This window comes from Ascoidea rubescens (genome assembly GCF_001661345.1).
Source record: "Ascoidea rubescens DSM 1968 unplaced genomic scaffold ASCRUscaffold_1, whole genome shotgun sequence".
Classification (NCBI taxonomy): domain Eukaryota; kingdom Fungi; phylum Ascomycota; class Saccharomycetes; order Ascoideales; family Ascoideaceae; genus Ascoidea; species Ascoidea rubescens.
Window position 1 is genome coordinate 1,926,584 of NW_017962913.1, and position 17,977 is coordinate 1,944,560.

Genomic DNA, 17,977 nt, shown 5'->3' on the forward strand with positions numbered 1-17,977 from the left:
TGTTCCTGTTTTCCGTTTTCCATCTCCCATATCATTTCCATCTCCATCCTACAAGGAAGGGTAATCTTCCTCACTTTTTATATCCACTTCTCCATCCGCTATAAATCCCCCATAGTGGCAATATCATCAACTTCAATCTTCAATCTCCAATCTCCAATCTCCAATCTTCACTTATCCATCACCATCAACTCCTTCTTCACAAACCAACTGCCCTTGTGCTCTTCTGCTCTTTTCTAATTACTTCCTCCTTACAACAACTCAATTCCTCCTCTTGCAATTACCATGTCCTCTAATCCCAATCCTAATCCCAATACCAGTCAACTACCCAAGTCTTTCAGCTTTAATGCCGGTAAAGTGGACTATGATGAAGAAACAAACAAATGCAATCCCAATCCTTTAAAGGGTAAAATATTGATATCTTCCTCAGAAGAGAGTCCTGATTGGTATTCCTTCAAATGGGTCCCAAGAGATGCACCAAACACTTCTAATTCCAATGCCAATGTCAATACTAATACTAATACTAATACTAATACTAATACTAATACTGATACTAATACTAATACCAACACCAACACCAACACTGACACCAACACTAACACTAACACTAATAACGAAAACTCAGATGATAATGATAATGATAATGAAGACGATGACGCTTTACTATTAATTCCAGGCGACACTGTATGGAAACACGTCAAATCCTGTAAAACAGGCAGAGTCTACTCCTTATCCTACAAAAGTTCCGGCCTGAAATACTTGTTCTGGATGCAATATCCAAACAATAATAAAGATGATGATCCATCCGAATTGTGTGATTTAGACCTAGACTTTTCAAAAAAGATTGCCGAACTTGTAAAAGAAGAAAGTGACAATGAAGATGACGAGGACGAGGACGACGATGATGATGAAGACGACGAAATCGAAGAAGATAATGATGATTCAAAAGATTCAAAAGATTCAAAAGATTCAAAAGATCTAAATGACGAAAATGATGAAAAAGACGTAGAAATCAAAGACGTCAGTGTTTCAGATAAAAACAACATTTCATCTGAATCTTCTTTCCCTTCTTCTACAACCGACAACACTTCAAACCAATCAAATTCAAATTCAAATTTAAATTCAAATTCAAATTCAAATTCAAATTCAAATCAATCAAACTCAAATCAATCCAACTCAAACTCATAATACAAAATGAAAATGAAAATGATTAATTAAATTCCCTCTAAGTAGAAAATTTTACATATATAATTATAATATTATAAGCTCCTATTACATCCTTAAACTATATATAAATGTTTACTAATATTATAGAATTTTTTAATTAGTTTTAGTTATTAATTATTGAAACCTATTGAAAAATAAAATTACTTAATTTAATTTAATTTAATCTAATAAAATGAAATACAATTATTTAACTTATTTCTTTTTAGATTTCTTTTCAGCTTCAGCCTCAGCCTTTTCTCTAGCACGTTTCTCACGAATACCCTTATATTTCTTATCAGATCTAGCAATTCTTAATGTTCTGTAAGCAGCAGTTTCGGGAACCTTAACAGCTCTGGCTTCAACATCAGTAGCAATTTGAGCAATTGGGAAGTTAACCAAGTTACTTTCAGATGCGCTAACATTTGGTTTGGCAGCCTTAGAAGTCTTAGATGGGAAAACAATTAATCTGGCTTTATAGTCTTTTAATCTTTGTACATTGATATCAAATCCTTCAACTGATCTATTTTGTCTTCTGTGATCAACAGCAATACCAATGGTTCTGGCATAAGCAGCGTTCAAACTAGCGGCTTTTAATTCAGCTAATGTGAATCCTCTACCAGCTCTGACCTTTCTATTATATTTAACAGTTGGAGCTCTGACAATAGGTCTTAGAAGATCAAGAGGTTTGGGAGCAACACCAGCAATTTTTTTGGCTCTGGCGATTCTTCTAGCAACCTTTTTACCGGCTTGATCAAAATGAACTTTGACACGTTCTTGCCAGTGTTTCTTGAAATGATTTTTTAAAAGAGTGTTATTTTTTGCAATAGCTAATAAATAATTAAAAAAAAAATAAAAATAATTAGTAATGTGCTTTTATTATATTTTAATTAAAATTGAATATACCGTTTGTATATTATAATACATTTCAAATTTCAGTTCAATTCAATTCAATTCAATTCAATACCAAGGTAACTTTTGATCCATTATTAATTGAATTTCTTATCAATTATTCAAAAAATTATACTTTTTCACTTCAAAAATTAATAAAATTGGAAAATCACTGAAAAGATATTGGAGAAACAAAATGTAAACGCTTGACTTGTATTTCCATTTTTAAAATTTATTTAGAAAATCCACTAATCATATTTCCTTTTACTTCATTATATTTAGTTCATGTATATTTTGATTTTCACACTTTTCACACTTTTAATACTTTATATTCACTTATTGCAATTTATTTTAATCATTGTAATATTCAAAATTTATCTAAAAATTATGTGTTTTTTTATTTAACAAATTATCAAAAAAAATGAAAAAAATATACCATCAAGTTGTTTTTTTCATTCATAAACTCAATCGTAATTGTGACAATATGTTATTTGGTTCTGATCATTTTCCGGATATTTACTAGAAAAGAATAAATCACTTTCTTTGCTATATTCATTGTGGTAATGATCTGTATTTTATATACACTAAAAAATTTCAAAATTCAAATTTCTATCAGGATCATATTCTCCAACTCAACAGGACTGAGAGGTGCGATTACAACTGCCATTGAAAAGAAGTTTTCACTTTGATATTTGAGTTGAAACTGAATTGATGGACGCTTGTGGAGATTCAGACATACCCATTTTGAATTATTTGTTATATTGGTCCAAGTAGTGAAATTGCTTTGACTAATACCTTTTCCAGCTGCTATGATCAGGAAAACTTTCAATATATTCACTTTTCTCTGCTCAGCAGTTTCTGGCTCCTGCACTGAGACAGCGCAGGCAAATTTCCACGGGAGAGCCCTAAGAGCAGATGTTGCCCGTTCAGGAAGGGCACGCGGTCCAGGTCTGTGCACAGAGCTAGTTTTGCAAAGGTTTGGATTGCATGTGACTGTGTTTGTGTTTTTTCAGCATCAAGCAACAAAAGCCCTATAATATATCACGTGTATAACAACAGACCACAGTTATGGGTGCTGCATATGTGCGTTAATTTGCTGCAATCCTGGGCACTGGTCCCAGTTTCCCAGTTGAGTGAGCACCATATAATAAGATGCGATGGTGGAGAGCTTCAGAGAATAGCTATCTGTTTTCAATATGGACAAGAGAAATGTAGATGTGTATGCCTGTTTGTCGATGGACGCTTCCATCAGGACGGTTGAACTCAATCGCGACTTGATCGAGATTATAAAGAACAAGTCTGACTCGTTATATCTCAAGGCCTCAAACACAGAAGGGGAGACTGTGTTGTGTTCTTCCTCCAAAACATATCAGTTGAGAAATAAGAAGCATTCTAACACTGTCTTGCTCAGTAAATCTCAATGCAGAGTATTCGACAGCAGCCAGTTGAAGAAGTTGATTGGGTTTTCCAAACTAACCTCAGATTTTGAATGTGTTCCTAAAACCAATACAATCGATGTTTCAAATTTACCAATTTATCATGATTCATTGACCTTTCTCTCGAATAGTGGTAAGGGCCAGGTTCCCACCAATTACATATCTTTAGATCAACTAATTGATAACACCCCATTGTCTATCAATGAGTTTAATTTACTTTGGGCTGAGCTTGGTGGTTGTGAAATTAATGGGATAGCTTGCTTATTATCAAATGAGGTTGTGCATAAGACGTTGACACTTTTAATAACGTCGATTATTGCCAATGATTTGGAATTCAATAATTTAGATTTGATGCATTGTGTGGATTCGGTTGGTAATGCAACTGACTATCCGATTAATATTGTACGATCGATTTTAATGAAGTTTTGTACAAATGATTGCATTAACAGTCAGGATGATAAATTTAAATTGGATGAAACCAAAATAGCCAGATGGTATGGTATGAAAGCATTGGAGTTGTACGCTAAAAAACCGATTTTAATTGATGATTTTTTGATTAAATGGAAATCTATTTTTCCCAAGTTTTATTCAGTTCCAATTAGTATGAAGTTACTACATGGGAATTTTGGAAGACCATATTCGAACAATTTTCAAAATTATAATAAAATTCAGTTTTTTCCTAAAAATTTACTATCAAACAAGATTGATGAGCGGTTTAGACAGTTATTTAAATTTCAAAATCAATGGGCAATCGAAGAGTTTATTCCATTTGTCATTGATTTGAATAAAAATCAAAAATTGAAAATAGATAAGTTTATAATGAAATATGCGAAGAGGAAAATGATTAACAATAATAAAGAAGTTGTAATTACATCTAAATGATATATTTTCAAATATATAATTATATATTAAAAAAAACAAAAAATTCGACCTAGACTGCTTAAACTCATGCTATTTCAAATGATTTTAAACATAATTTTGGATATACTTATTGATATCAATCTGAATCAATGGAACATCGTCTGAGTTTGAAATTTTGTTTTTAATTTTATCATTTTTCAATTCAATTCTTTTCAATTTTGAAATTGGACCCCATCCATTAACCGGAGGGTTTAACTTGAATGGATTTAAAAACTGGTTGATTTTTTTAAAGTTATCATTTGTTCTTAAAGAAGAGATTTCATGGATTATGTCTTCTACACAAATTATACCGTATTGGCCCAAATTATCTTCCACGATTTGGTTATCATTTAAAATCACCTCATTGTCGTCAAGTTTAATATGAATGTCATTATTGTTGTGGTTGTTATTAGCATTATTATTATGATTGGCAGGAGAATCCGGTTTAATATATGATTTTTTAATTGCAGCTCTTTTTTGAATCAATTGACGAACAGTAATCAAATTCGGTTCACCAACTACAATATATGGAGCTATCAACTTTAATAAATTCAACACCAATGGAGATAGTTTCACGAATACTCCCAAATTCGAATGTTTTAGTCTCAAGGCTTGCAAAATTTGTCTGGCCTTGTAAGGTACTTGAACGTTTGTATTATGAGGAGGAGTAACTTTAATAACAAATAGTAACCTGGGTTCGCCATTATAAACCTCAATTTTTTCACTCAAGATATTATCTTGCTCTTGTTCTTGTTCTTCTTCTTCGTTGTCTTCTTCAGTATTGTTATTTATGTCAACGGTCTTGGTTAAAATCTTTTGGAATCCATTGTTTTTATTGCTGATTGTTTTCTTTTGAGCAGCCAATGTTTTCTTAACTAGCCTGGCCAATCTCTTGTTTTCCTTTTGGGTTTCCTGGTGTTTGGCTATCAAAGTTTCAGCTCTAATGAACTTTTTTTTTTCAATTCTTTTCTGTGATTTTTGTTTTTGGAGTCTTTGTTTAGCTAGTGTTTGTTTTTGAAACCTTAGCTCAGTGGCATTCTTCCTTTTTTTCAAGAGAATCTCCGGGTTCGAGTTCGAAAACAAGTCTGGTTGTTGCGACATTGGAGAACAGATCTGATACGTTAGGTGATTCTGGATTATTACTACGATTTACTCATTATCTTATCATAATTTGAGTCTGCATCGAAAAATTTCAGCTGTGAAAAAAAAAACATCAGAAAAATATTTTTATCGCAACACGTGTGCTTCGCGGAGATCATCGCCGCATTGGGCTAAACCCGCGGACGTAAACCCAACGCAGAGCAAAATACGAGGGGATGCTGTTGTGTGCGTCGACAGCGCGTTCACGTACCGGATACACGTATCACACAAGCACAAACGCCTTTGCACGCGGTCAATGGCGTCATTAATGCACGCACAGCGCACACAACGGCACTGACTGCGTGGCCGTAGTGCGTGAGAAAAAGTGACGCGCCTGACCGAGCCGCACTTTGGCGCTGGAACGCTTCTTTTTTTCTGAAGTGGACGAATTTCTCCTTTGCTCTTTCTTTTGTTTCTTCCTGTGGAGTTTTTCTTCTCTTTCGTTGCTTCTTTGTTGAAGGTGCAGCATTTCCAGTGGTTTCTGTTTCTTTTGCTTTTGAGCTTTGGTTCTTTCCTCGAGTCCATCATCTGCTTTCTTCTTGTTATTCTCTGTTTTGAGGCCACTTTGTCTGTCGATTGCTTCTCGAAAAGGCAAATCGTTTCTCATCGAAATCTCCCTTTCAACACCACATTCAAAGGTATGTCGAGCTTGTGCTCAGCTCCCCTTTTATCACTAGAGAATTAGGTGAATTGGAGCTGTTTATATGCTGTTTGATTTGTAACACTTCCCACAAACTGTGCTTGAAACCTGGTGTCTTTTCACTTTCGTTGTCAAGCGAGAATTTGCCAATTCCACAAGAAAAACATTTAGGGTTTCAATAACATTATTCAAGCAGCAAGAAAAAAAATTTCAGTATCCAATTCCCCCAACATTTTCATCAGTTTCTCTCTCAATTAATGAAATTGATGATAACACAAGTCTCATCTTCTGGCTAGAAACAACTCTTACTAACTTTATCTCATTGGCTTAATTTTCACCAAGTTTGTTTTCTTAATTCGTTTTCTGATAATTATCGTTTAATATCTTTAAAAATCCTAAAATTCTTATAATTGAAAGTGTTAAAAAATTGTTAAAAGATTTTAAAGTTATAACAAGTTTTTAGAAGTTTTTAAAAGTTTTTGAACCCATCTGAAAATCGTCAATAATATTGAAAATATATTTGTCATATTTTCAATATCCAAATAAATTTCAACTCTCAATTACCACAGTCCACCATTTCAATTGATGAGATTTTCATTTTTGTTATTTTAATTCTCAAGAAACTCAATTATAGCATCATTTTTTTAACCTTTTTTTTATTTTTTTTTATTTCATTCATTCCTATAAAAATTCCATTTATCTTGTTTTTTAATTCTATTTTTTATCAAAAAATTTTATTATATTATATTGGTTTTTTTATTCACTTTATCACATCACATCACATCACATCACATCTTTTATTCCATTTTCTGTTATCTCATTTTATATTTGTTCATTTCCTATATCCATTCTTCATTTTTCCTTGCACATTCTTTCTTGCACACTTTTTTCTATTTTTATCCATTTTAATTTTATCCATTTTAATTTTATTATTTCAACATTATTCCAGGGCTATATTCATAATTTCATTCAAAATCAAAATTACATTCAAAATTTATATTTAGTATCACATTATTAATCTGGTAAAATTTGCAAAGGAAAAAATCAATAAAAGATTCTAAAAAAAAACAAGACAGGAAAAACGTTTCAAATGTTGGAAAAGGGAAATTCTTTTAATAATAATTCAATTTCTATTCAAAATATCCAAAACTCCAAAACCACTAACAACAATAGCAACGATAACAACAACAATAACAACAATAACAACAACAACAACAATAACAACAATAACAACAACAACAACTCAAAAAATATAAAATCATTCAAACAAAACTTATCCACAAATAAAAAAAATCCAGCCTTCAAATTTGATAAAGATGATAAAACTGACAAACTAAAAACAATAAATAAAATCACTAAGATCTCTCAAAAAAACAAACTAATTAATATCTCTGTTCAAAATCCTCGAGTTAAATCAGAAACTCTGTTTAGTCCTCAATTTCTAGCAATCTCTCAATCTCTCCCTTATAACACTATGAATATGAACATGAACATGGACATGAATATGGATATGAACGTAAATAATTTAAGCAATATAAATAATAATAATCTAAACAACAACTTAAACAACAACTTAAACAACAACTTAAACAACAACTTAAACAACAACTTAAATAATATCAATGCTATTGCAAATCTTAATAATATAAATACCGTTTCAAATTTAAATAATTTTAATTTGTCAAATCTAAACAATTTAAACTCTTTTGACTTAAATGGGTTTAATATGAGCACTATTGGCATGAACATTGGAATAAATAACATTACAAACATGAATAATCTCAATAACTTTAATAATCTTACCAACCTCAATAGTCTTAATAATCTCAATAACATTAACAATCTTAATAACAATCTCAATAATAACCTTAATAATCTTAATTTCAACAATCTCAACAATGTTAATAACATGAATGGTTTCAATAATCTTTCAACACTAGAAAATTTTGGCAACCTTAACAGTATGAATTCTATGAGCAATATAAACAACATGGCTGTTATGAATAATATGAGTACTATAAATAATATAAATAATATAAATAACATAAACAATATAAACAATATAAATAATATCAATAACTTTAATCACATCGGAAATGTGAACAATATCACCACTATGGACAACATCAGTAACATGAGTTCCATCAACAATATAAATAATATGCCCAACCTAAACAGTTTAGGCTACGTACAAATACAATTGACTCCAAATGAAGATCTGCAAATTCAACAACAACAACAAAAACAAACTTTGCATGGTAATCTTTTAATGCACCAACAACAAAATCAAGAAGCTCAAAAACTCGATCAAAAGAATCAAAGACAGGATCAAAAATTTGCTTTGAACTTTTCTAATATAAATCAAAACTCCACTTTAAACATCAGCTCAAAATTCCCATTGAACAATTCCTCCCATTCAGATTCAAATTTGAGTTTTCTTTCTGATTCAAAACTCAATACTTTCACTACCGCTGATAACACTGATAACATGTCAAATAATAACAACAAATCAAATGACAATACTAATAATAATTTTATTAGCGAATCCAATAAAGAAAGCGAAATCAAAAACCCAAAGCTGATTTTAAATACTAATTCACACCTGGAAAATAACTTAAAATTGCTTCCAAACCTGTTTTCAAATTTTTCTGCGGTTCGAGCTTCTTCATCTTTGACCTCAGCAAATCACACCATTAAACCTTCAGTTCAATTTTCAATTCAATCTCATGATACTAACTCAACTTCTTTAACTCCAAAATCAAATTCTATTCCAAATTTAAGCTTACCTCAAGATTTGAACTCATCCAACGTGGTCCCAAACTCCATCTCAAACTCAATTTCAAACTCAATTTCAAATTCTGTCTCGAATTCCGTTTCAAATCCTTTTTATCATCGAACTAGCATTTCAAATTCAGAAAATATCTATTTAAAAAATAATTCATTAAGTCAGCTAAATCATCCAAACAAATTAAATAACCACAATCTCTATTCAAATCATATCAAAAAGAAGCCTCGTAGATCTGATCACTCATTGCCTGGTGACGAAGGAGATGCTGAATTAAAGCTATTGGCTTATTCAATCAAACATTTGCCATTGACTGAATTAGCCAAAACAATTAAAAAAACTGAAGTGGGCCATGAACAGTCAAATATTAAACCTGTTAACACAAACACAAATGATAAGAACAGTGTCACTATTAATGTTGAGATCGTTCCATCAAATATCAAACAGGAAAACAACAATGATTATGACAATAATTATAGTCTCAAAAATACCGAGGCTAACCATGATGATACTGACAAACTATATGATGATAGCAACACTAAAAACATCGAAAAAAAAGGCTTTTCAAAGGATTTGATTGAGAATTCAAAAAGAGTGATATCAGCTGGATCTGATACTTCTTTTTCTTCTATTTCTTACTCATCCAAATTTTCTTCTCTATCTATTTCCCATTCTAATTCTAATTCCACTTCAAGTGCAGGGTCTGTTGCTCTTACTTTACCTTCTAGTCCTCACTATGCCCAAATTCCTTCAACCATCGAAAATACAACTAAAGAAAGGCAAAAACAAATTTTTGGAATGGTATGGTTGATCAAAACATGCGAATCAGCACCAACTGCTGTTGTTCCAAGAAATAGAATATATGCTAGATATGTGACTATCTGTGCTGACAATGCTGTTAAACCATTATCACCTGCTTCTTTTGGAAAATTAGTTAGAATCATTTTTCCTAATATAACAACAAGAAGATTGGGAGTTAGAGGCCAGAGTAAATATCATTATTGTGGTATTAGATTAATGAACGTTCACTCAAATGGAAGCTTAGGAAGCTTCGGCAGTATGTCAAGCATTAGTAATGCCACAACACCAATTTTCTCTGGTGCTTCTTCTTGTTATAACAATTCTGTTCCGGCCAGTCCTACTGGGTTTAATTTAGCGTCACAATCACAAAATACTACTCCACTAACCTACAATAAGGATGGATCAATTGATATTTTCAATGAATTGTCTCATGAAAATTTAAATGATGACTTTTCAAATGAACTCAATTTAAATGACTCGGGTTTTGACTATATAGGTGTCAACCACCAAGAATTGAAATTGAAGTTTTCTTCTAGCTTACTTCAGGGACTAATTGATAATACAAACATTGTCAACTTCAATACGCCTCTAGTTTTACCATCTTTGTACCCTTATTTACCCAAAAATGTGGACTATGATATTGCTGATACTTTATATTCATTGTATAGAACTCACTGCACAGCAATGTTTGAATCATTAAGGTACATGCAATTGAAAAAGTTATATGGATTATTAAGTTCATTCCATGGGTCATTAACTGCACCTGTATTCAAGCTATATATTTCAGAACCCATAGTCTCTTGGGTTGAACAATGTGATATTATTATGTATAAAAATATTATAAGAATGCTTGCCAGATTGGTTTTGCAAAATATTCCTGAAGACATATTGGATCAATTAAGGCTTATGACAGGTGCATATCCTGATAAACTACTAACAACCATCCATAACTTACCATACAAATTTATTATAAAAAAATTAGTTCCTGCGAAAAAATTTTGTTTTTTGATTTCCAGGCTAATCAGAGCATCAGAAACCGCAAAATCAGCAAGCAAAATATTAATGAACCAAGAGGACCGGAACTCTATGCTTGATAATTGGTCTAATTTGGTTAATTATAAGCAAATTGTTGAAAGCGAACTACCTTGTGGCGAATTAAACATTAATAGGTGCATTGAGGTGTTGAAAGTTGAAATACCAAAGCTATTGACATTCACAGAAGATGACAAGAATAAAATGAAGGAAGAAAATGATAGAAACAGCAGTAACCAGCCAGAGACCTCAAATTGCGAACGAAATGGGAAAAGTGATCAATTTTATCTTCTTAAAAAATGGGCTAGCTTTTTGATATACCTCCCGGATTCATTACCAGTGAAAGTTCCACCAAGATTATTTTTATTGTGTATGAGCACTATAGTTACCAGTTGTTTGAAAGATATATCATTAGCAGGGGGAACCGGTTTTGGAGCTTGGTGGGTTGTTCGATGCTGGATTGATGAATGGATGAGGTGGTATTCCGAGCTTTCTGGGTTTCTTTTAGATGATACCACCAATGTACCCTCAAACACAAACAACAGGAACAACAGAAATTCATTCTCTACTTCCAAACTCGTTAAGAAGAACAATATTGAGCATATTCTTACTGATATTGATGAAACAGTGAATAGTGAGACAGATAATTGTTTATGTGAAAAGCACAATAAAAATAAGGGCAAAGATCATCAGGAAAATGCCCCGATGGATAAACCAGTCAAACAAAAGGCAAACAAGTCTCGAAATCTTGCTAAAAGTAATAGCGATTGTGACAGAAACACCCAAAGAATTATTGTTAAAAATAGACAAGGCAATTCTACATTTGAGATGATGGCTGATGATTTAAATAAAAGTGGATCAGAAACAGGCATTTCAGGATTGTTGCCCCAGAACATCTTATCATCTGACAGAAATCATTTAAACAAATCAGCTAGAATAAAACGATCTTTTAGCTACAATGAAAGTAACAAAGAAAATGATCCTCCTTTAGGTGTATTAAACATTCAATCGCCTAGAAAGGCGATTTCATCTGATTTTTCAACTGTTTTAAGCAGAAATAACTCAACTGTTTCTAGCAGCTCAATAAACAATGTGTTACTTAACAATATTTCAAACTAGAGAGATATTGAAATTTCAAAAATGTATTTTTGATCCGACAAAACCACAAAATATAAAATATAAAACCTTGTTGATGGAAGATTTAGAAGATTTTTTTTATTTGGTTTTTACGATTTTCGCATTATATTTCTATAGAATTATACATTTAAATAAAGCCATATTTTGCATCCTTTTTGTTTATTTTTTGTTTTAAAAACTTTTATAATAAATGCATGTTTTACTTTCTTTTGTTTGAATCTTTTTTCCAGCTTCCGATTTTGTGTTTGTGAACTTTTGGAAGGATTTTCTGCTAAAAAAACAAATGCAAAATCCCTTTATCAAACTGATGCTGCAACAAGACAGAAGGAAATTATCAGTAAAATGGTTAACAGAAACAAGAACAAAAGAAGAAAAGGACTGGCAAAGAATGCGAAAGCAAAAGACATTAACAACTGCTATCGTATTCCTAAGAACTTGCTCATGGTCGTGAATGAATCAACACAGCAGAGAGAGATCAAACCATTAGATGAGATTCCTGCTGGTGATATTATTTGCAAGCTTCAGCCAGAAGTAAAGGTGATCAACAATGCTTCCTCTTTACTTGTAAGAGAAGATTTCTGTGAGGCTGACACAGACATTTATTGCAACAACTGCTGTAAAGGGCTACCAGGTTATATCTACAACTATACACCAGAACTAGACAGAAAAACCAGCGAATATGAAGCAAATAGCGACGATTGCAGTAAAAGAAAGTTGCTTGTTTGCAATAGCTGTAATTTGTTAAGTTATTGTTCCCAAACCTGTCTTGAAGAAGACTTTGATGATGTGCACTTTATTGAATGTAAAGTCTACCAAGAAGCGCTGAAGCACAATGATAGAATACAGCTCCAAAAGATTCTAAAATCTTCAATTAGAATGATTTTACGCATCCTTATTGTTTGCCAGAAAGACAAGAGAATAGCACAATGCTACAGGCAGTTGTTGAATCATTGGGCTAACTTTTCAAAGGCAGATAAAAGGGATTTAACCCAAAGAATTTACGAAGAAATGGTTGAAAATAGCAAAATATTACACGAATTGACAAAGGGTTTCAAATACTTTTCAGGATCTGGCTTTGATTTTGAAAAATTGTCAGGAACTGTATCTAGATACCTTTTCAGATAAATTTATTTTACTTTCCCTTTATAACAAAACATTATACTAATCAAGATGCATACTGCGCAAAGATGGTGATCAACTCTGTTGTGATGCTTGATACATTTTTTATTGAAAATGGTTTGATGATTGATTCATTTGTTTCTTTGATTAATCACTCATGTCTGCCAAATGCTACAATAATTTTCGAAGGAAAAGAATTGGTGATTAGAGCATTGAGAACTATACACAAAAATGAAGAAATTACTATAAACTATTGCCAAAGAAATACCCTAACTGAGTTTAGAAAACTTCAGCTTCAAAAAAGATTTTTTTTCGACTGCATTTGTTCTAAATGCACAACACCCGACATATATCTAAAGTTTTCATGGCCCAGTATGATATCAGATTTATCTTTTAGGATAATTGGTCTTGAAGACATCATAAAAGGAGAAATGATATTCAATCATGTTTCAAAATTGGAAGGCGGTAAATTAGTTACCAAAGATCTTGGAGCTAATATGAATGAGGTACTCCAGAAAGAAATAGAAGATTACATTATTTTAATAGAATATTATTTTTGGATAATATTCGGACAAAGAATAAACAAGAGTCAAAGGTTTGGTGGGTTTTCCAAATCAGAGAAAATCACACAAAATCTCAAAACATCAAATAAAGATATATTTTCTGTCAATACTTATGGGATTCCTCAGGAGAAGATATTCACCTGTTTATTTGAAAACGAAGTTTCCAATCAACAACAAATGTTTATTTCATCTGGAGATCACTTTAAGCAGATTTCCAAATTAGTGGAAAGAATAAGAAATGGATCTTTAATTAAGCTTTGCAACTGGCCACTACCATTAGTTGTTTCTTCAATCGTTGTATACTTAGGAAACCCCAAAGTGAGAAATGAAATGAAATACGGAAACTTCGAATATGTAAAATGGTTATTAATTGATACTTTTGAGGTGCAAATTCCAACTCAGAGCGATGGTGAAACTTTCAATCCAATATATGGCACAATATTTCAACATTTGGCATCTGCTTTAGATGAAGTTAACGAAGCACAGGTTGAAGTGGAATTCCAAGAATATTGCATTAGAAAATTTTTATGTTGTGGTTGTCAAGATAGCAAATCAGATATTTGCAATCAAGTAATAATGGTACTAAAAAAAAGTTGCCTTCTTCTATTGTTGCATGCATATGATATCTTAAAAAAATCTTTTCTTTATCAAGAGGTTGAAAGTTTAATCAATCTCGAATTCCATATTAATGACTGGATTTTAAAAAATAAAAAGGTGGATGCTATTAAAACATGGTTGCAAAACCCTCTAACTTCCAAGCGACCTAGTGAAGGATTAGGTGAATTACTTGGGTTGTTTGAAATTAAAGTAGGAATCGATGGAGAAATACTACTTGCAAATCAAAGAAAACAAAAAGCAATTATTGATCCGCATGAACTTCCCTGGGAAAAGTTTGGAATCGAAAAAAAAGAGAAAAAGTTGAAATTTTAAAGTAAAATATGACATAATTTTTAATAGTGAAATAAACAAAAAGAAATTGCAATCGTAAAACCTAAAATTGAAAGTTTGTTGAAATTATGATTGGAGGATCTTCCGGAACATCATTTTGATTAGTTTTAACATTTTCAATGTTTTTCACAACTTCAATACCACCTGTTACTTCAGCAAATATTGTGTGTTTATCATTTAACCATTCAGCCTTTGCTGTTGTTATAAAAAATTGAGAACCATTAGTATTTTCGCCTATATTGGCCATGCCGACCATATATGGTTTATTGAATCGAACATCTGGGTTAAACTCGTCAGAAAAGTACTTGTGCCATATACTTTCACCGCCAGTTCCATCGCCATTAGGATCACCTGTTTGAATCATGAAACTTTTAATGACTCTGTGAAAAGTCAAATTATTGTAGTAGTTTTGGCCACAATGAGTGATAAAATTTTCAACAGCTAAAGGCGCATATTCAGGAAACAATTTTAGTTTAATGTCACCAAAAGTTGTATGTAAAATTACTTTTGAGCCTCTAAACTTCAACTTGTAATTTAAAGACTTGTTTTTATTAATTGAATCCAAGTTTAGATTTTCATTCAAGACGTCTCGATTATGCTTATAATCCTGGAAATTTTCACTGGGGTTGCTATTGAATATGTAGAATCTGTTTGAATTGTAAGGAATTGCAATTAATAGCGGCAAAAACTTTGGATTATCAGTGGAACCTAACTTCGAATCTGAATTTTGAACTAGTGTTAAATTTTGAAAATTCAAATGATTTAAAGAAGAGGCATCCAATGAGGCGTGTAATGATTCATTGATATCAAATTTACCTAATATTTTAATGCATTTATTTAGTGATAAATCGATTAATTTTATTCCATTTATTGATGGGTAGAGAATAAAATTATTGGAATTTGTGAAAATGGCATTTCTGGATAAAAAGTAATTAATTTTATCAGAGTTTATTAAATTTTTCTCAAGACTAATTTTTTTGTTGAATAATAGCTTATCCTCACTATTCCTATTAGTGGAATTTTTATTCAATTTTGTCAAATTGAATAAATTAATTAAAGAATCGATAGATTCATCAAATTTTTTAAAGACTTTGGCAGATTTGAAATTGAACAATCTGATATTATTATCAGGATAGGATAAGATAATGAAGTTTTCAAAATCACTTGAAAAACCAATTGAAACTGGAATCAATTTTTTTTTCCTAAACAAAAATAAATTTGTATTTGATTTTAAAGCAAATAAATCTTTGGGTGTATCAAAATTCTCATTTGGCAACCAATATTCAATGTTACCAATTGTATCAGATGAAACCACACAGTTATATTTGAAATTGTAATTCAAGCATATAATTGGATGTTTGTGCAAAGTTGAAGTAGTGTATAAATAGCTAGTAAAGCTAGGATTTGGCGATTCGTTATGATCATCATGAATATTCATTATATGAGATTGAATTGTGTGGTCATTTTGTGAAGAATCAAAAGGATCATAAATATAAATATCGTGGAAAAGTTTGCTGGTAACTATTAATAAAACACGATTATTATAATTAGCCCAACATAAAGTACCTGGAATGAACTTTAAATCAATGATATTAATAATGTCCATCAAGTTGATATCGAAAATTTTAATTTTATTATTGTTTGAAGATAAAGAAGCAAAATAGGTATTATCGTTGTTATCTGAATTAGTAGTGCCATTACTATACTTGAATATCTTAATAGATCCAGAATGCAAATCATTAATTTTTTTCAAAAATTCCAAATTACCATTTTCAAGTATTTTCCAAAACTTGATAACACCATCAATTGAAGAAGAAATCAAAATCCAATGGCCAAAAGAATTTTTTATGGCTAATACTGAGAATATATTTGCTTTGTGCATAAATGAGTATCTATATCTCTGGTTGAACTGTAGACCATTCTTATTGGGTGATGATTTTGCAGATGGTGAGAAAAATTTTTTCAACTTTTTCTTTAATGGAATTTGAGGTTTCTCCAATTGATCTAATTTGGCTCTAGCAGGTTTTTTGAAAATATCAGATCCATCGATATCAGAGCTTAACACACGTTTCGCTTCATTTCTAGGTGAATGATCGATCTGGTCTACGTTGGACATTTTATAGTAAAATTACAAAAAAGTTAGGCAGAAACAAAACTAAAAAAAAAGCAGTATAGATTTAAAGTAAAACAAACAAAGAATAAATATTTATACTGAACTGGAAATCCAAGCGCTCATCCCCATTAGCTCAGTCGGTAGAGCGTTCGGCTTTTAGGGATTCTTCTAGTTTCGTACGAAACCGAAATGTCCAGGGTTCGAGCCCCTGATGAGGAGTGCTTTTTTGCCACTAGACTTAATTTATGGCTTTTATATGTTTTTGAGGCAGATAAAACCAAATTCTGCAACAATGGACAACTATTTCAAAGACGACGACAAGAAGAAAGACCCAGGGGCTGCTGAGGATGATGAAGAGGAAGACGAAGACTTTGTGCTTGGCCAGGAAGGGCAACAAAGTGGCAACGACGAGTCTGACTACGAGCTGACCGATGACGAGAACCACCAGAGGGACAGTAGACTAAAAAACAGTGAGAAGAACGCACTAACCCAACCTGATGTGGATGATATAGAAACATCCAGGGAGATCAAAAGAGCCAATTACAACAAGATAGAAAGTCAGACTGGGGGATTGATAAAAACAAGACATCAGAGAAGGTTGGAACAACTTGAATTGAATGGAAAGAAATTTTTGTCAGTCAGCCTCGATAATGGCCATGGCAATGAAAACATCAACTTGATATGGGAGCAGATGAATAAGAGCAACAGCGATAGATCCAAATCACTTGAAGAAGCTCAACAAAATGCCATTGGCCCAACCAAAAAAAATAATGCATTAAAAGATGGTGACAATCAAATGATAAAAATTAAAACATCTTATGAGTTTGCTGGAGAAACAATATCCGAAGAAAAATATGTCAACACAAACTCTGCTGAAGCAAAAGCGTATTTGAATTCCATACATTCCAATTTAAATTCAACCTCAAATAAAAATAATAATAATAATAAAACAAGAACTTTCAGGAAAAGTAATAATGAAAACAATAGTAATAACAAGGAAAGTAATATCAAAATCAAGAAACGAATCAAGAGAAAACGGCCTTCGATAATTGATGCGATTATCAACAATGCAAAGTTGCAAAAAATAAACACTTTAGAGAAGTCAAGATTGGACTGGGCAAGTTTTGTGGATAGAAATAACATTGACAACGAATTAAAATCTCACAACAAAGATGGTTATTTGTCAAAGCAAGACTTTTTACACAAAGTTGAACTAAACAAAGATCTACAATATAAACTTGCCAATAAAAAATTAAATTCCCTTAAAAAATA

The 17,977-nt window shown here is 31.7% G+C and overlaps 11 protein-coding genes and 1 non-coding gene across 12 annotated transcripts; 8 read left to right on the forward strand and 4 right to left on the reverse strand.

The window, feature by feature from the left end:
• Positions 1-5: 5 nt before the first annotated feature.
• On the forward strand, positions 6-1,267 carry RPN13 (proteasome regulatory particle lid subunit RPN13). The gene has a single exon (XM_020192424.1). It carries the CDS (start codon positions 283-285, stop codon positions 1,183-1,185), a length of 903 nt encoding a protein of 300 aa, XP_020050345.1. The 5' UTR covers positions 6-282; the 3' UTR covers positions 1,186-1,267.
• On the reverse strand, positions 1,224-2,914 carry ASCRUDRAFT_73754 (60S ribosomal protein eL13). The gene is made up of 2 exons (XM_020192425.1): positions 2,831-2,914; positions 1,224-2,030 (listed from the first exon to the last, which is right to left on the reverse strand). Exons 1-2 carry the CDS (start codon positions 2,832-2,834, stop codon positions 1,417-1,419), a joined length of 618 nt encoding a protein of 205 aa, XP_020050346.1. The 5' UTR covers positions 2,835-2,914; the 3' UTR covers positions 1,224-1,416.
• A 373-nt stretch (positions 2,915-3,287) lies between these two features.
• Positions 3,288-4,451, forward strand: DCC1 (Dcc1p; the record flags this gene model as incomplete). Its single annotated transcript, XM_020189375.1, has 1 exon — positions 3,288-4,451. The coding sequence occupies one exon, from the start codon at positions 3,288-3,290 to the stop codon at positions 4,407-4,409; it is 1,122 nt and encodes a 373-aa protein (XP_020050347.1). The 3' UTR covers positions 4,410-4,451.
• A 1-nt stretch (position 4,452) lies between these two features.
• RLP7 (Rlp7p) lies at positions 4,453-5,572 on the reverse strand. Its single transcript, XM_020192426.1, has one exon. The coding sequence runs from the start codon at positions 5,526-5,528 to the stop codon at positions 4,494-4,496; it is 1,035 nt and encodes a 344-aa protein (XP_020050348.1). The 5' UTR covers positions 5,529-5,572; the 3' UTR covers positions 4,453-4,493.
• Positions 5,573-5,633: 61 nt separating this feature from the next.
• Positions 5,634-6,262, reverse strand: ASCRUDRAFT_73759 (uncharacterized protein). The gene has a single exon (XM_020192427.1). The coding sequence runs from the start codon at positions 6,172-6,174 to the stop codon at positions 5,833-5,835; it is 342 nt and encodes a 113-aa protein (XP_020050349.1). The 5' UTR covers positions 6,175-6,262; the 3' UTR covers positions 5,634-5,832.
• Positions 6,263-7,061: 799 nt separating this feature from the next.
• ASCRUDRAFT_73760 (uncharacterized protein) lies at positions 7,062-8,214 on the forward strand (the record flags this gene model as incomplete). Its single annotated transcript, XM_020192428.1, has 1 exon — positions 7,062-8,214. A coding segment is annotated over exon 1 (463 nt), but the record flags the coding sequence as incomplete, so codon positions are not given.
• A 1,549-nt stretch (positions 8,215-9,763) lies between these two features.
• On the forward strand, positions 9,764-11,332 carry ASCRUDRAFT_25856 (RFX family transcription factor; the record flags this gene model as incomplete). The annotated part of the gene is made up of 2 exons (XM_020189912.1): positions 9,764-11,099; positions 11,172-11,332. Coding segments are annotated over 2 exons (1,497 nt in total), but the record flags the coding sequence as incomplete, so codon positions are not given.
• A 972-nt stretch (positions 11,333-12,304) lies between these two features.
• On the forward strand, positions 12,305-13,087 carry ASCRUDRAFT_68082 (uncharacterized protein; the record flags this gene model as incomplete). The annotated part of the gene is made up of 1 exon (XM_020191476.1): positions 12,305-13,087. The coding sequence occupies one exon, from the start codon at positions 12,305-12,307 to the stop codon at positions 13,085-13,087; it is 783 nt and encodes a 260-aa protein (XP_020050352.1).
• A 62-nt stretch (positions 13,088-13,149) lies between these two features.
• On the forward strand, positions 13,150-14,574 carry ASCRUDRAFT_5929 (SET domain-containing protein; the record flags this gene model as incomplete). The annotated part of the gene is made up of 1 exon (XM_020191228.1): positions 13,150-14,574. The coding sequence occupies one exon, from the start codon at positions 13,150-13,152 to the stop codon at positions 14,572-14,574; it is 1,425 nt and encodes a 474-aa protein (XP_020050353.1).
• Positions 14,575-14,635: 61 nt separating this feature from the next.
• Positions 14,636-16,474, reverse strand: ASCRUDRAFT_78993 (uncharacterized protein; the record flags this gene model as incomplete). The annotated part of the gene is made up of 1 exon (XM_020194325.1): positions 14,636-16,474. One exon carries the CDS (start codon positions 16,472-16,474, stop codon positions 14,636-14,638), a length of 1,839 nt encoding a protein of 612 aa, XP_020050354.1.
• A 353-nt stretch (positions 16,475-16,827) lies between these two features.
• On the forward strand, positions 16,828-16,924 carry ASCRUDRAFT_t5. The gene has a single exon. It is a non-coding gene; the product is annotated as a tRNA-Lys (tRNA).
• Positions 16,925-17,216: 292 nt separating this feature from the next.
• Positions 17,217-17,972, forward strand: ASCRUDRAFT_23283 (BCNT domain-containing protein; the record flags this gene model as incomplete). Its single annotated transcript, XM_020189788.1, has 1 exon — positions 17,217-17,972. A coding segment is annotated over one exon (756 nt), but the record flags the coding sequence as incomplete, so codon positions are not given.
• Between the last annotated feature and the right edge of the window lie 5 nt (positions 17,973-17,977).

Excerpts from the sequence above, each read along its gene's own strand:
- RPN13 (XM_020192424.1), top strand. The coding sequence starts at position 283 with ATGTCCTCTAATCCCAATCCTAATCCCAATACCAGTCAACTACCCAAG.
- RLP7 (XM_020192426.1), bottom strand. The coding sequence starts at position 5,528 with ATGTCGCAACAACCAGACTTGTTTTCGAACTCGAACCCGGAGATTCTC.
- ASCRUDRAFT_73759 (XM_020192427.1), bottom strand. The coding sequence starts at position 6,174 with ATGAGAAACGATTTGCCTTTTCGAGAAGCAATCGACAGACAAAGTGGC.